Source organism: Myotis nattereri (genome assembly GCF_964212035.1).
Source record: "Myotis nattereri genome assembly, chromosome: 2".
NCBI lineage: Eukaryota > Metazoa > Chordata > Mammalia > Chiroptera > Vespertilionidae > Myotis > Myotis nattereri.
Genome location: NC_138076.1, coordinates 26,985,387 through 27,003,917, shown reverse-complemented (window position 1 = coordinate 27,003,917; position 18,531 = coordinate 26,985,387). Strand labels below are relative to the sequence as shown.

The window sequence follows — 18,531 nt, the reverse complement described above, 5'->3', positions numbered from 1 at the left end:
TGTCATAAAACATAATAAGTCAGTCCATACCAAAATGTTTTTTGGAAAGACTTGAAAGCAACTCAAAAGCCCAGTAACAGGAAATGGACAAAAAGCAAACACAGTAATAAAACTGCTCAAGTTTGAAGTAGCTTTAATTTGTGATTAGAAAGGGGAAATGTAGGGCTTTGATATCATTTTGCTTGAAGAAATAGAGAAGGGAATACTATTATAAAGAGGCACAGTACTTTTGGCAAGTCTGTCCATAAATGGAGAAACAGCTTAAAGTTCTCTTAAAAGGAAATGGAATTAACACATTATCACTTCTCAAAATATAATTCATGCCTTTGTTTAAGCTGCAGGGGAAGGGAACCTTTTTCGGCCAAGGGCCATTTGGACATTTATAACATCCTTCGCAGCCCATACGAAATTATCAACTTAAAAATTAGCCTTTTATATTTGGTCAAACATTTAATTAACTCACCCCTAATGCCTTGGCAGGGCCAGACCAAATGATTTCGGGGGCCATATACAACCCACAGGCTGGATGTCCCCCAACCATGGTTTAAGAGAATCAAAATCAAGGCAAACAATCGAGAATACCTGTGGCTCAATGCAGCTGCCTATATACATTCCTACCTATTCTCTGTCTCCAGTTCATTCTTGCGAAGATTTGCATCATCCAGAAGGCTTTGCAATAAGGCAATTTTTTCATTGTCTGAACCCTCTTGATTAAGTTTTAATATCTTATTTTCATGCTGAAGACGAATAAGTTTCTCCCTAAATGAGCACAAGAAAAACTGATTATCTGGTACATTAATACAATCTCTATATATAAAAGCCTAACAACCATTTGACAGGTAGCTAAGACACGCACTGACCACCAGGGGGCAGACACTCAACGCACAGGCATGGAAACATGGAACAGACTGATGAATCTCAGAGGGAAGGGGGGAGGGTGGGAAGAGATTAACCAAAGATCTTATATGCATACTAGAGGCCCGATGCACGGATTTGTGCACCGGTGGAGTCCCTCAGCCTGGCCTATGGGGTTTGGGCTGAAACTGGCAGTCTGACATCCCCCGAGAGGTCCCACATTACGAGAGGGCACAGGCCAGGCCAAGGGACCCCACCGGTGCACAAATCCGGTGCACTGGGCCTCTAGTATAGTTATCAAAATCCAGCTAAGTATAGTTACAGCTTTAATACATAGAACAGAAATGAAAAACAAAGTACCTGCAAAGAATGCAGCTCCTGTTGTAACTGGATAAGACATTACATCTTAGGGCTTAAGTACTTTCTTTTTGAAAATGGATAATCTGCAGGTAACTCTCCAAATATCATGATTTGTAATGAAAGAGATTTCAAAATCCTATTTTTTTTTCTGATTTGCACATTGAAGCTATGAAAGCATTTACATATTTGTTCTTTAGTTCTTATAAAAAACATGATCTCTAGTGCCATATTCTTAAATTACTAATCATTTGATGGTAAGATATACTATCCAAAGAAGAATGCCTCCAAGATATGCAGTCCAGCCCTGATCGGTTTGGCTCGGTGGATAGAGAGTCGGCCTGTGGACTCAAGGGTCCCAGGTTCGATTCCGGTCAAGGCATGTACCTTGGTTGTGGGCACATCCCCAGTGGGGAGTGTGCAGGAGGCAGCTGATCGATGTTTCTTTCTCACCGATGTTTCTGATTCTATCCCTCTCCCTTCCTCTCTGTAAAAAGTCAATAAAATATATTTTTTTAAAAAATATGCAGTCCACCCATTCCTATATATATGTAAAATTTTTGTAACAAACTAGATTATCAGAGCCAACTTATTGGACTGCATTGCTGTGGGATCCTGTGTTATGACAAAAGCTTACACTGAGGGATGTTAATAGCAACAGCCACAAAAAGCTTGCCACTACATTTACTGCAGGGACGATATAATTGAATATTAATCCATGTCAAGATATAACTGAAGATCTACTTCTTGAAAATATAATTCATTCTTAATTTACTCATACCAGATGCTATAAAAAGCTGTGCTTCTCATGGAAAAGAAAATACAAAAACAAAACAAATATACACAAAACAGTCTGCTCTTATTTTATAAACACCATAAATCTTATAAAGCAATTTTACTTTTGCTGTTGAAAATATGAAAGTCAAATCTGTGGCCCAACTCAAGCAATTATATAAAACTTGGTATATTTTATGTAGGAACAACATGACTTTAACATATTTTTGAACTGTAAGTAAAAACATTGTGGGGGGGGGGGTGTGAGAAAGGATAAATGAGAAGAAAATAGAAACCCTCTATAAACGTATGGTGCAAAATAACTGCTGCTGAAATACAGCCTTCTACTGCGATGCATATGTACACACATGCCAGCAGTTTAAAAAATGGATCACATAGTATGTTACATTGATATCTGCTATTTATACTTAAATTTTCAATCATTTCATATCAGTAAATAGTATACTTTAATATTTTAAATGACACATTAGCACATTGAAGAATTGTTATTTAATTTAATCATTGGGCATTTAGGTTGTTCCCAATCTTGAGATTTAATATGCTAATAATCATCAGCTTTATAAATATACCTTTGTGTATAGCCTTCGTTATTTCCTTGGGATTAATTCCCAGAGAAATAAATTTTGGGTCAAAACATAGTCACATTTAGGTAATATACACTTTTTGCCAAAATGCTCAGAAAAAAGGTTGTATCACCATAAGAATAAAAATTTGTGCCCTGGCTTGTCTGGCTTAGTGAATAGAGCATTGGCCTGCAGACAGAAGGGTCTTGGGTTCGATTCCGGTCAAGGGAGTGTACCTCAGTTGCAGGCTCAATCCTGGCCCTGGTCAAAGCATGTGTAGGAGGAACCAAATGATGTGACTCTCTCACACCGATGTTTCCCTGTCTCTCCCCTTCCCTTCCACTCTCTCTAAAAATCATGAATAAATATCCTTTGGTGAGGATTAAAAAAAAAAATTTTAACTAAACTGATTATGGTAATTATTTCACAATATATACATATATCACATCATTATGTTGTATAACTAAAACTAATACAATTAATATGTCAATTATATCTCATTATTAAAAAATTAATTTTTAAAAAGTTGTACCACTTTATGTTTACTCTTCGTTTATGAGTTCCCAATTTCCCTATACCCTTAATATCAGTGACAATTACCACTTACAGTAGTTTTTGAAATTTGATAGGTATATTTCATTATGTATTAAACCTATAGCTCATTGTCTGTAACACATGTTGCAAATTTTTGTGCCTTTTACCATTTCATTATCTTGATAGCTCTCTAGACACAGAGTATATTTTAATTTTATTGAGTCATACTCAAAAAAGTCATTTTATTTGTGGAATCTTTATCATTGTTCTTTTCCTCAATTTAAAAATCCAACTGCATTACCAATAAGCTCACTGAAAAATTTTTTTTGGACATAACCATTTACTTATGAATATTCATAAATAATGCGTTCATTCATTCAAATTTTAATGGTCCAATATCATTCATTCAAATTTTAACAGTCCAATATAAAGTACCACCTCAGATGGCAGAAAAGAAAAATTTACAAGATGCTTCCAGAGTTGGTGTTGCATTATACTCCTTTTGTGTTTCCTTCTTAAATAAATGCCAACAACAATCAATAGTCTTTATTTACTTAACAAGTATTTTAATGCCTATTTTAAATCACAGTTTATAAAACTCTTAAATAATCAAGGACATTAAAAAGAATCAAGGCCAGTGTCAATTTAAAAAGGGGGCAAACAGACTCACAGACGGTAAAAATAATATTCAGATTCAGCATTCTCTTTCTCTTGGACACTTGGTGTCTCCCCACCAATCTTTTATTCTTTTTTCAAAATATATGTTGTTATTAATTTTAGAGAGAGAGCAGGGAAGGGAGAGAGAGAAACATCAATAAGAATCATTGACTGGCCGCCTCCTGCAAGCCCCCTACTGGGGATCGAGCCCACAACCTGGGCATGTGCCCTGACTGGGAATGGAAATGGTAACCTCCTGGTTCATGGGTTGATGCTCAATCACTGAGCCACACCAGCCAGGCCAGTCTTTTATTCTTATATATAAAGTCGGGCACATATTGCAATAAATGGAATTTTTAAAATGCTATGAATAAATAAAAATGTAAGATACTAGTGAGGGAAGAATAGAACAGATGGGGAGATATTTCCTCCTGTCTACTGTATTAAATCTTTCCCAGACCATTCCACCTAATTAAAAGATGAGTTTTAGTGACGAGTTACTTTGCAGACTGATGGCTAAACATAGCGTTTACTTTGGGGTCAAGTGGTTTTATGGCTAAATGTTTGCTAAGGGTACTCAAGCAGAGAGATGTCAGTTTGCTGTATAAGTGTGAAACATTGTCCTACTGAAGTAAGAAGATCAAGTCTCTTGGGCCAGTTGAAAAATGTACCGAACATGCTGAAATCATGGACATTTGCTACTGAGTTCATGCTGAAAGTGTTAGTAATAAAGAATCCTATATAATAAAAGCCTAATATGCTAAGTGTCCGGTCGTCTGGTAGTCCATTCAACCAATCAAACCGTAATATGCTACTGATATGCTAAGGTCACTTAACAGCTTGCTATGACATGCACTGACCATTGGGGGGATAGAAAGCTGACCAGTCGACCGGTTGCTATGATGTGCACTGACCACTGGGGGCAGACACTCTGACTGGTAGGTTAGCTTGCGACATGCCCTGGAGCCCTCCTGCATCCCTCCGTGACCCAGAGAGTGCACTGGTGGGGGTCCCTTGGCCTGGCCTGCTCCCTCTCGCAATCTGGGACCCCTCAGTGGATGTCGGAGAGCCGGTTTTGGCCTGATCTTTCAGACCAGGCCGAATTCGTGCACCAGGCCTCTAGTAAGGAAATAATCCTCTTCATATTATAGAAAAGTAAGTTTTCTCCAGAAATATAGTGCAGTGTGACTGAACTTTATGTTCTCCTTACCTGATTTCAGGTGTAACAATCTCTGCTGCCAGACTATCTGAAGACTCCTGACTTCCCAGAGGCATTAATCCTATAAATATGTAAACATGAATGTAAGGGTAAGAGAGAACACCACCATTTCCTTTAGTTTCCAGATGAAATCCTACTTTGAGCATCGATTTTCACAGCTAAAATTTTTGTTTTAGTCAAGTAAAAGATCATGTCACAGTTGTTTTACATTATTATTATGTCATTTGCACAATTTTTAAAAATATTTTATTTTATTGATTTGAGAGAGAGAGAGGAAGGGAGAGGGACAGAGAGAAACATCGATGAGAGAGAAACATCGATCAGCTACCTCCTGCACATCACTACTGGGGATCGAACCTGCAAATGTGCCCTAACCTGGAATCAAACTGGTGATCTCTTGGTCCATGTGTCGATGCTCAACCACTGAGCCATACTAGCCGGATCATTTCCATTTTTAAGTGTACAACTGAATGGCAGTAAGTAAATTCACTATGTTGTGGAATCATCACCACTGTCTATTTCTAAAATTCATCACCCAAAACATAAATTCTGTAACGATTAAGCAATAACTCCCCATTCCTTTCTCCACTACTATCCCCCATAAACTTTTACCTTCTCTCTCAATAAACTTGCCAATCCTAGATGAAGTGGAATCATACCAATATTTGTCCTTTTGTATCTGGCTTATTCCACTTAACATAATATTTTAAAAATTCATTCAAGCAGCATTTATCAGAACTTCATTCCTTTTTATGGCTTTTTATTTCATTCCATGGTATGTGTATACCACATTTTCTTTATTCATTCATCTGTTGATAAACACATGGGTTGTTTCTATCTTTTGAATAACGCTATTATGAATATTGGTATGCCAGTATCTAGTTGAGTCTTTTGGGACATATACTTAAAATTGATATATACTTTGTGTATATACTTTGAGTTCTTTTGGGTATATACTTAGAAATGGCATTGCAAAATTTAGCAAGTTTATCCTTTTTTAAAATACTTTTATTGATTTCAGAGAGGAAGGGAGAGGGGGAGAGAGAGATAGAAACATCAATGATGAGAGAGAATCATTATTGGCTGCCTCCTACATGCCCCACACTGGGGATTGAGCCTGCAACCAAGGCATGTGCCCTTGACCAGAATTTAACCTGGGACCCTCTGTCCGCAGTCCAACTACTCTATCCACTGAGCCAAACTGGCTAGGGCGGTAATTTTATCTTTTTTTTTTAAATATATTTTATTGATTTTTTACAGACAGGAAAGGAGAGGGATAGAAAGTTAGAAACATCGGTGAGAGAGAAACAGCAATCAGCTGCCTCCTGGACATTCCCCACTGGGGATGTGCCCACAACCAAGGTACATGCCCTTGACCGGAATCGAACCCCGGACCCCTCAGTCCGCAGACCTACGCTCTATCCACTGAGACAAACTGGTTAGGGCTTATCTTTTAACTTTTTTAAAAAAAATCTTTATTGCTGAGATTACAGATATCTCTATTTTCCCCCTCCCCCCATAGCTCCCCTCCACCAGTTCCACCCAATCCCAGGCCCTTGCCACCCTATTGTCTGTGTCCATAGGTAATGCATACGTGCATATAAGATCTTTGTCTAATCTCTTCCCACACACCCCCACACCTCTTTCCCTCTGAGAGTCGTCAGTCTGTTCTATTTCCATGCCCCTGATTCTATTCCATTCACCAGTTTATTCTGTTAATCAGATTTTTAGATTCATTTGTTGATAGATATGTATTTGTTGTCACTTTGTTTTCATTAATTTTTTATCTTTACCTTTTTCTTCTTCTTCCTCTTCTTAAAAATACCCTTCAGCATTTTATATAATACTGGTTTGGTGGTGATGAACTCCTTTAGCTTTTTCTTATCTGTGAAGCTCTTTATCTGACCTTCAATTCTAAATGATAGCTTTGCTGGGTAGAGTAATCTGGGTTGTAGGTTCTTGCTATTCAACACTTTGAATATTTCTTGCCACTCCCTTCTGGCCTACATAGTTTCTGTTGTCTTTGTCTTTTGCCCTTGGCATTTTAATTTTGATGTGTCTTGGTGTGGTCCTCTTTGGATTCCTCCTTTTGGGGTTCTTTGTGCTTCTTGGACCTGTAAGTCTATTTCTTTCACCAGGTAGGGCAAGTTTTCTGTCATTATTTCTTCAAATAGGTTTTCAATATCTTGCTCTCTCTCTTCTTCTGGCACCCCCATAATTCGGATGTTGGTACGCTTAAAGTTGTCCCAGAGGCTCCTTACACTATCTTCACATTTTTTATTCGTTTTTCTTCTTGCTCTTCTGGTTGGGTGTTTTTTGCTTCCTCATATTTCAAATCATTGACTTGATTCTCAGGATCCTCTAATCTACTGTTGAATCCCTAAATATTATTCTTTATTTCAATCAGTGTATGCTTAATTTCTGACTGGTCCTTTTCCATTTTTTTTTGGCATTCTCAGTAAGATCTTTGAAGGTCTCACTAAGTTCCTTGGAGCTTTCTAGAAGATTCTTGAGTAACCTTATAACTGTGGTTTTGAATTCTATATCCAGTAGTTTGCTTTCTTCCATTTCTTTCATTTGTGACCTGTTTCTTTGTCTCTGCATTTAGGCTGCTTCCCTGTGTTGTTTCTTTTTTTTTTTTTTCCTGTGTTGTTTCTATGTATTGGGTAGCTGCTAAGTCTCCTTGAGTTGATAGAGTGGCCTTGTGTAGTAGGTGTCCTATAGGGCCCAGTGGCTCAACCTCCCCAATCATCTGAGGTGGACACTCTTGGTGCACTCCTTTGTGGGCCGTGAGCACAGTCTCTTTGTAGTTGAGCCTTGATTGCTATTGGTGTCACTGTGAGGAACTGATCTCCAGGCCAATTGGCTGTGGGGCCAGCTGTGACAACAGTTGGAGAGCTGCTGTGCTGGAGACACCCTTATGGAGCAGTACTTGCTTCAGTAGGGCATTGGTGCTCCCTGAGTCTGCCCCTTGAGTGTGTCACTTATGGCTGTGAAGAGTTGTAATCTGGTATGCTCTCACACTCACCACTGGGTACACTGGCTCCTGGATCTCCAGGAAGGTGCAAAGTCAGCTACTGCCTGGGGCTACCCAGCAAGAGCTACAGAGAGATCTGTAGAGTCCTCTTCTTTGTATCAGGTTTGGAAGTGTCCATGCAAGGCCCAGCTGTGAAGCAAGGCAGGCTGGTGCTGGATGTCAGCCTTGGGCCTTTTATTTATAACTTTGGGGCTCCCTGACCTAGCTGCACCTTGTTTGACAGGTTTTAGGCTGAGAAAGGACAGGCCATTCATATGCAAAAGGTGCTGCGCACAGCTTGGGTGGGGTTGTAAAAGGGGGGTGGGGGCGGGGTCTCAGGGAATCTCCAGGGCAGAGGGAACAGAAAGGCTGCCAGTCAGCCCTGCACCAGGGAGATCCCAGCATGGGAACAATGACCGCTGCAAGCACCTCCATCTGGAAGAAAGCTGCCCCCAAGTTCCTGCTCTGATGTCAGACTGTCCAGTTTCTCCCCGTATGTGTCTGGGTCCCACAGAGCCTCACCCGGCAGTGGAGCTCAGAGGAAGTGGGAGCTTGTAAATTTAGCTTGCGGTGCCGGCCTTTTAAGAGGAGCAACTGGGTATCCAGCAGCTTGTGTGTCACTCAGCCCCAATCCACACTGGTTTTACAGTCTGTAATTCTTCTGGCCCGTAGGGACTTCTTTCCCCAGCTCTGGGACCCTGGGCTGGGGGTCTGGTGTGGGGCTGGGACTCCTTGCTCCTCCAGGCAGCCTCCACAGAGACAATCTCCCTACCAGCCCATTCCACGCCTCCGCACCTCCTACAGTCTCAGTGTGCTTTCTTCTTTACCTCTCTAGTTGTGGTACTTCCACTCAGCCAGCTTTCCCACGGTTCTGGATGAGTTACTCTGTATTTTAGTTGTAATTTTGATATGGTTGTGGGAGGGGGCAAGTATAGGCATTTATTTACCTATGCCACCATCTTGGTTCTTCTTAACTATTCTTTTCTTTCTTTAAATACATATTTTATTGATTTTTTACAGAGAGGAAGGGAGAAAGATAGAAAGTTAGAATCATCGATGAGAGAGAAACATCGATCAGCTGCCCCCTGCACACCCCCTACTGGGGATGTGCTCGCATCCAAGGTACATGCCCTTGACTGGAATCAAACCCGGGACCCTTGAGTCCGCAGGCCGACCATCAATCCACTGAGCCAAACCGGTCAGGGCTTAACTTTTCTTAAAAAATATATTTTTATTGTTTTGGGAGAGGAAGGGAGAGATAGAAATATCAATGCCGAGAGAGAATCATTGATCGGCTGCCTCCTGCACACCGCCTACTGGGGATCGAGCCCACAACCTGGGTATGTTCCCTTGACCAGAATCGAACCCAGGACCACTCAGTCCCCAGGCCGATACTCAATCCACAGAGCCAAACCAGCCAGGGCTATGTTTTAACTTTTTGAAGAACCACCAAACTCTTCCACAGTGGCTGCCCTTATTAATTTTACATTAATCAGCCACACAAGAGGTTTCCAGTTTCTCCCCACCCTCCCCAACAATTGTTACTTTCCTTTTATTCCTTTTTGGTTACAGCCAACCAAATGTTTGCAATGTGGTATCTCATTGTGACTTTGATTTGCATATCTCTAATGACTACTGATCTTGAGCATCTCTTCATGTACTTACTGGATATCTGTACATTTTTGGAGAAATGCCTATTCAGTACCTATGCCCATTTGTAAACTGAGCTGTTTTTTATTGTTATTGAGTTGTAGAAGTTCTTTATATATTCTGTATATCAATCACTTGGTAGATATATGATTTGCAAATATTTTCTTCCATTTTGTGGGTTGACTTTTCACTGTTATAATGTCCTTTGATACACAAAAGTTTTTAATTTTGATGAAGCCCTGTTTATCTATTATTTCTTTTGATGCCTGTGTTTTTGGTATCAATTTCAAGGAATCATTGCCAAATCCAATGTCATTTCGAATTTCCTCTATAGTTTCTTCAAAAGGTTTTATAGTTTTAGTCCTTACATTTAGGTCTTTGACTCATTTTGAGTTCAATTTTGTATATGGTGTAAGGGTCCAACTTCATGCTTTTGGATGTGGATATCCAGTTTTTCCAGCACAATTTGTTGAGAAGATTTTCCTTTGCTCCACTGAATGGTCTTGGACACTCTTGTTGGAAATCAATTGACCACATATGTGAGGATTTATTTCTGGGCACTCTTTTCTGTTCCATTGGTTTATATATGTCTGTAGCATGCTGGTTTGATTGCTAACTTTATACTATGTTCTGAATTCAAGAAGTCGTGAGTCTCACAACTTCTTCTTTTTTTTCAAGATTGTCTTGGCTACTCAGGATTCCTTGGGATTACATATGAATTTTAGGGTGGGTTTTTCTATTTCTGGAAAAAATGCTGTTGGTATTTTAATAAGGATTGCACTGAATCTGTAAACTGCTATCGGCAGTACTATCACCTTAATATATAAAGTCTTAAATGATTTCCTGTGATAAGAGCACTTTTCTCTTTAGATAAAAGTCCCTTAAACCTGGACTGGTGGCTCAGTTGGTTGGAGTGTTGTCCCATACACTGAAAGGTTGTGGGTTTGATTCCTGGTCAGGGCACATAATCTAGGTTGTGGGTTCTATTTCCTGTTGGGGTATGGGAGACATCCAATTGATGTTTCTCTCTCCCATTGATGTATCCCTCCCCATCCCCTCTTTCTCTCCCTCTCCCTTCTTCTCTCTCTAAAATAAATAGGCATATCCTCGGGTGAGGATTTAAAAAATAAAGTCCCTTAACCCTTTGAGTGCCAACCAATATCCTAGGAACTATGCTAAAATTGCCAAGGCATTTTTTCTGATTTTACAGCAGTTTAGAAAAAAAATTATGAATCGCAAGTAAATGAAGTTACATATTCAAAAACCTAAGGAAACCTTACTACATTGAAATATTCAGCAATATCATCATCACTAATAAAAGCAGACTCAGAACTGGACGCCATTTCGAAGCTTTGATAGCGCTCCCGGCACTTTTGTCGAAAGACAGGAGGAGCGCGATCACGCTCCCCGGCACTCTAGGGGTTAAAATTGATATCAACTCCAAATATCAGTTGAAAAACAAATCACACACATATGTATATAATGTTAATCCTCACCTGAGGATATCTTTTTCTATTGATATTTAGAGTGTGCAAGGGAGGGGGAGAGATAGAGAGAAAGATATATTGACGTGAGAGAGACACATTGATTGGTTGTGCCCTTGACCCAAAACCCTTCAATCAGTGGTCTAATGCTCCAACCACTGAGCAAAATTGGCTAGGGTGAATTTGATATTTTTAAAGAGGTTATGAGGACCTTTCCAGAATAAGACTTTCTAGATTTATTATTAACAGAGATGATTTAACACGTTTATACTTTTGAGCTAATAAAATCAAATATTTAAATATAATTAAAATATAAAGTAGGCAAGTAAATTTGATTCCGTTACTATAGACTTTTTGCCACAATATCTATGTAACAGTTTAAAATCTGTACAATTTTTCATTTCAATTGGCCACTTCACCAATTTTTCATTTTTATCTATTGGTCCAATCATCTTAAATGAATCTAATCACTTATACTAATACTGTATTAGAAATAAGTAATTTTGCTTGGGCTACTGAAATGGTTTTACCTTGAGTTGTAAGCTGCCCTTCTTGAGCCTGTACACAACGAAGTTCTTCAATGGTTTCCTTCAGAGAATCCCTTTCTGTTCTTAACCTCTGGAGAGATTAAAAACAAGGAAAGTTAGTGAACGTTTTATGAGTTTATTCATTAGTGGTCTTTGCCTTCCCTAATAAAATGATAAATAGTAGGGAACATGGATGTTTTGATCTTCTATGAAAGGATCACCGAAGGTAAAAGATTACAATAATTTTTTCTCACTTTACAGTACTGAATATCTACAATGTGCAAGGCAATATGCTATCCACAGTTAAACATAAGAAACACAACTGTCTACACCATCCTTAACAATAAGTATCTCATTATGTATATAACATTCTTTTTACTAAACACAAAAAAATCAAAGAATTTAAATAATCAAAATCATGATAGAGAAAATATTTTTAAAAGATTCAAAATATGTTGAATAACAACCAAAAGAATTGTGTCTTCTATAATAATCATACAGAAAACAAAAATTCTACATAAACTTACAAAAAGTCATGAGCAAAACAATATAAAACAGTAGAATAATAAGTATACATAAAATTAGAAGTGAAAACATTCTTTTAATCTTTTATTTTAGGTCTATTTCTGAAATATACATGTGAATCTTAAGTTTAAACTTAAAAATAAATAGGATCTCGAATTTTTAAATTTATAAATAGAAGGAATTAACCACAAAGCATGAATTAAATATCCATTGTAATATTAATAGTCCTTAAAAATCCCTAATGTATATACTCACATCCTTTTCTTTTTGAAGACTATCAACTTTTTCTTTTAGCCGCTTATATTCAAAATCTAATTTATCTGCTTTCTTCGATTCTTCTGATAATCTATTCTGCAGTTCTACTACCTGATACAGAAAGATACCATTAATTTTTATAATCTCAAACATTAGAAATTATCACTATTTTCTTCTACAAAAATCCCTTCCTCACAAATATATTTTTTAAAAATGTGTATGATACAGCAGCCTAGCTGAATGGAGAGAACTAGCAACAAAAATCTGCGACTGAGTTCTAAAATCTAGACAAGGATGGGGAGCGTCAGGCCCACTGGCCACATAAGGCCTGTGAAATCATTTGGTCAGGCCCTGCCAAGGCAACTGCAGGTGGGACTCGAAATGCTATAAATTTAGGAGCTTTTTTTGTAGCAACATAAATTTATATTAAGTCAATTGTATTAAGCAAATAATGTTATACATATCCAATGGCCCTTGGCAGAAAAAAGGTTCCCTAACCCTGATCTAGAGTAACAATGTTCAAGGTGATAAAAAACATGGAACTTCTATTTCTTGCAATACAGATAACTGTATAGTCTAAAATCCTTTTAACATAAAGTCAAAGAAATGCTAGAGGAGAAAAAAACCCAATTGTGTAGGTAAGCTTATAAGTAAGTAAGTGATATCCTCACTTGCTGACACAGGAGTGGGAAGTACATGTAGAAGTAAGAGGTGAAAATGGCCAAAACCAGGAACCCTGAGCTTTGAATTTAATGGAAGACAGATGGTTGTTAAATCACCTTGGACTCAAAAAGATGATGAGTCAGTAAATAGGTGGGTGAGGAAAAAATCCATCAGCTGGAAAAATCAATAGGGAAACTTGCCTTTCTTAAAGTGAATGCTCTGAGTTTGAAAAAGTATAACTTGAAAATTTGCAATACATTCTAATACATGAATTTGTGTTTAAAAATGTTGCCACATGCCTTGTCTGGCAAATCTTAAGCCAACAAATTAATTTAAAATAGTTCTGTTTGGTAAATGTTGTGGAAAATCTGACATAAGCAAAACCTACACTGTCTGGAGGAATACCATCTCAACCCAGACCACCCTCCAGTATTCCCCAAGATAAAGATGAGCCACATTAAAGAACAAAGATCAAAAAGCAATAAGCCACTACCAACAACGGACAGCAGAAAAGCATTAATAACAATAACAGCAACAACAAAATGGTAGAATAAGACCTCCAAGAATTTAGATTGTAATGATCAGATATAAAGTACTAGATTTAATACTTTAAAGATAAAGAAGGAAATCTAAATTATGAAAGGAATAAGAGACCATTAAAAATGATCAGGTTGCTTTGAAAGTGCATCTATAGACACTTTGTAAAAAGAAAAATATTATCAATGAAAACGTATATTAGGCTTCAGATGGGAAGCAGATTTGTGTTTTATACAATTTTTCTACAGTATTTCTAGATGTAGATATCTTTTTATTTACTCTGTAATTCATTGTTAACACTAAATCTGATTAGTTCTGAAAAATGTTTAGCCATTCTTTCCTTCAAATAATATCTTTCTATAATTTCTGTTCTCTCCTTTGGACTCTAATGAGGTCATTTCTCCTTTTAATTTCACACCTTTTCATCTCATTTATAATTTTCTTCATTTACATTTATTTATTAGTTAACACTCTAGCTCATTAATTCTTTAAACCTTGTTATATGTTAAAAATGCCATAATAAAATGTGGGGGGAAAGTGTATCCACCAAAAAAAACCTGCCAGGGCTGTTCTACTAAAACTTCTCCAACTCATTTTATTAAGCTAGTACAATTCTGATGCAAAAATCAGATAAGGAAAGTGTTAAATAGAAAAGTTCAAGTGAATCATTGAGGCAAAATATTCTAAGTAAAATTAACAAAGCAAATCTAACAATGTGAAAACAACAAATAAATCCACAGTGACCAAACAAAGTTTATCTCAGGACTGCAAAGATGGCTTAAGCATAGAAAAATCCAGTAATATAATTTGTCACATTAATAGAGAGGAGAAGCACCATAGGGGTCTCTCAGGAAAAGTTGATGATTAAATTCAACATCCATTTAAGACAGACACCCTGAGCAAGTTAGAAATGCAGTGGAATTCCTTTATCCTAGTAAAAGGTGGCTACAGAAAACTATAGCAATCCTTATACTGGTAAAATGTTTAAAGCATGCTGTATAAAATCAACAAAAATGGTTGTCTACCAGTATTGCTTCTATTTAAAATAGTATTAAAGGTCAGACATGCTGATTAAGAAGAAAAAGAGACTATAGAGTAGAAAGAAAGAAAGCTGCTTTTATTTTACATCACTTTTGGCAAAAGATACAGCAGACAATACTAGAAGTAATATGAAAATTTGGTAAGGTTGCAAAATCAGTGTACAAAAATCAATTTCAACCAGATAAATGAGCACCAAGCTGAAAATGGTATACTTTCTTAAAAGCCAAGTACATAAAATACCAAAAGTAAATATAACAAAATAGGTGCATGATATTTAGAAGTATAAAACTTAATGGAGGGAGAAACCAAGATGGCGGCATACGTAAACACCTGACATTGCTGCCTCACACAACCACTTCAAAAATACCACTAAAAGACAAAACAGACATCATCCAGAACCACAGGAAGGCTGGCTGAGTGGAAATTCTACAACTAGAAGGAAAGAGAAAAGCACAATGAGACTCAGAGGAGGTATGGAAGTAAAGTGCAGAGGTACAGAGGCGCGCGGCAAGGACTGGCAACTGAAGGCACGGTTGTCTTTTTCAATCGAGAGGGAGACACAAGCTCCCAACTGCTCTGAACTCCAGTTCCGGGCGAGTCTCTGGGGACCCAGACTCATATGGGGAGAAACTGGACTGTCTGGCATTGGGTGGAACTCGAAGGCAGCTTTCTCTCAGAGGTGCTTGCAGCGATTACCAAGGGACACTGAGACTGGGGGCCTCTTAGGGTAGGACTGAGGAGCAGCCATAGCTGTTTGCTCCGCCCTGTTGATTCCCTGAGACCCCACCTCACCCAAGCTGTGTGCAGAGGCTTTTGCATATGAATGGCCTGGGCCTTTGCAATTTAAATTACCCAACAAACTGCAGCTGGGTCAGAGAGACCCAGAACATCCAAAAGAAGGCCTAAGGCCCCACAGCAGCTTGCAATGCTTCACAGCTGGGCCTCACCTGGGCACCTCCAAACCCCAAACAAAGAAGAGGAATCCACAGATCTCTCCGTAGCTCCTGCTGGGTAGCCTCAGGCAGAAGCTAAATTAGCACCTCCTTAGAGATCCAAGAGGCAGTGTACCGAGTGGTCAGAGTGGGACCATCCAGATTACAACTCCTCAGATCCATAAGGACACACTCAGGGGGCAGACTCAGTGAACACCAAAGCCCCACTGAAGCAAGTCTTGCTCCATAAGGGTGTCTCCAGCAGAGAAGTTCTCCCACCATAGACACAGCTGATTCTCACAAACAATTGGCCTGGAGGTCAATTCCTCCCAGTGATACCAACTACAATCAAGGCTTAACTACAAGACTGTGCACACAGCCCACAAAGGGGTGCACCAAGAGTGTCCACCTCAGGTAATTGGGGAGGCTGAGCCAATGGGCCCTATAGGACACCTAGCACACAAAGCCACTCTATCAACACAAGGAACCAGCCAAATTGTGGAAACAAAGAAACAGGTCACAAATGACAGAAATGGAGGAAAGCAAACTACTGTATATAGAGTTCAAAACCAGGGTTATAAGGTTTTTCTTGCTATCTTCTGTGTTGCTTAGTTTGCGTGAGAATTAGGAAATGTCCACATGGCTCTGCCTTACAGGGCAATTATAGCCAGAGCATCCATCCTCAGAAACCTCTAGAAACCTCCAAAAAATTTAGTGAGACCCTTGAGGATATGAAAAAGGACCAACTAGAAATTAAGCATACACTGACTGAAATAAAGAATAATATACAGAGATCCAACAGCAGACTAGAAGATCGCAAGAATCAAGTCAACGATTTGAAATACAAAGAAGCAAAAAACACCCAACCAGAAAAGCAAAAAGAATCCAAAAATACGAAGATAGTGTAAGGAGCTTCTGGAACAACTTCAAGCATACCAACATCTGAATTATAGGGGTGCCAGAAGAAGAGAGAGAGCAAGATATTGAAAACCTATTTGAAGAAATAATGACAGAAAACTTCCCCTACCTGGTGAAAGAAATTGACTTACAAGTCCAGGATGCACAGAGAACCCCAAACAAAAGGAATCCAAAGAGGACCACACCAAGACACATCATATTTAAAATGCCAAGAGCAAAAGACAAAGAGAGAATCTTAAAAGCAGCAAGAGAAAAACAGTTAGTTACCTACAAGGGAATACCCATATGATTGTCAGCTGATTTCTCAACAGAAACTATGCAGGCCAGAAGGGAGTGGCAAGAAATATTCAAAATGATGAATACCAAGAACCTACAACCAAGATTACTCTACCCAGCAAAGCTATCATTTAGAATTGAAGGTCAGATAAAGAGTTTCACAGATAAGAAAAAGCTAAAGGAGTTCATCACCACCAAACCAGTATTATATGAAATGCTGAAGGGTATCCTTTAAGAAGAGGAAGAAGAAAAAGGTAAAGATACAAATTATGAACAACAAATACATATCTATGAACAAGTGAATCTAAAAATCAAGTGAATAAAAACTCTGATGAACAGAATAAACTGCTGAATATAATAGAATCAGGAGCATAGAAAGGGAGTGGACTGACAATTCTCGGGGGAAAAGGAGTGTGGGGGGTGCGGAAAGAAACTGGACAAAAATCATACACCTATGGATAAGGACAGTGGGGTGGGGGATAAGGGCAGAGGGTGGGGTGGGAACCGGGTGGAGGGGAGCTATGGGGGGGAAAAAGAGGAACAACTGTAGTAATCTGAACAATAAAGATTTATTAAAAAAAAAACTTAATGGAAAGATATATTCACTGATAGGAATATTATTGTCATAAAGATTTCATTTATCCTTTACATTAATCAACAGAATCAATGTAATTCCAATTCCCAAAAGTTTTGGGTATAGAGGGAAAGAAAAGGTCTAAGAATAGATAATTTTGAAAAAGAGCAAGGTGCTGTCATACCAAATATCAAAGCTACTAAAAACCTATAAATAATAAGACTGTGAGGTACTGGTGTAAGAATAGACAAATAGACCAATAAAGTAGAAGAGAGTGCCCAGAACAAACCCACATGTTACATGGAAATTTAGGTATATGATAAGTTAGACTTGTAGACTGTGGAAGAAACTATTCGTAAGTGCTGCTAGGTTGACTGCTTGTCCAAAGTATCCCTAACCTTTCGCCCTACACAAAAATGTAGCTTAAAGACATAAATGTGCAAAACAAACTTAAATCTTTATTAAGAAAATAGAGATTAGTCTTATATCCTTTTGTAGGAAGTGATTTTTTAAACAAGGAATAACAAACATAAATCATAAAAAGATATTTAAAATTCATTATATCAAAATTAACAATCTCAAAAAGGTAAAAAGGATAGGTCACAGATTGGTAGGAAATATTACTTGTATAAAAAGATTAATATCAAAAACATATAAAGAACTTTCATAATCCAATTTTTAGAATGATTCTAAGATAAAAATAGGCAATTCACAAAATAAATGTGATCAGTAAATATAATTGTAATTAGGGTAATGCAAAACAAAGTGTAAGTATAAAGAGACCATTTCATATCTACCCAATTGTCAAAATTTGAAGTTTGAAGTATTATTATTAGTGATGATGTGGAGTGGGAAAAATCATGCAAATTTCTTGCTAATAATACAATCACTTTGGAGAATAATTGGGAAGTATCTAGTTAAATGAACATATTCTATGGAAGAAATTCTATTCAGTTGTAAAACTTTCACATATATATAAAACAGGTAAGGTTCAATACTATTTATTCACAGTGGCATTTCTTGTAATATAAAATAAAAAGTTGAAACATTCTGTCTGTCCTTCAAAAGGAAAATGGATAAATTATGTTATAATTCAGTGATGGTGAACCTTTTGAGCTTGGCGTGCCAGCAGTTTGAAAAACTCTAACTTAAC

General features: G+C 37.9%; 1 protein-coding gene across 1 annotated transcript in view; it reads right to left on the bottom strand.

Annotated features, from left to right (window-relative positions):
• The window catches only part of HOOK3 (hook microtubule tethering protein 3), a 91,428-nt gene that overhangs the window by 20,396 nt on the left and 52,501 nt on the right, over positions 1 to 18,531 (bottom strand). The window contains exons 12-15 of the mRNA XM_081085023.1: positions 12,438 to 12,548; positions 11,661 to 11,748; positions 4,972 to 5,041; positions 619 to 759 (exon numbers count right to left, since the gene is read on the bottom strand). Of these exons, the coding sequence (XP_080941149.1) occupies positions 619 to 759; positions 4,972 to 5,041; positions 11,661 to 11,748; positions 12,438 to 12,548 (410 nt within the window). The remainder of the gene's footprint in view (positions 1 to 618; positions 760 to 4,971; positions 5,042 to 11,660; positions 11,749 to 12,437; positions 12,549 to 18,531) is intronic.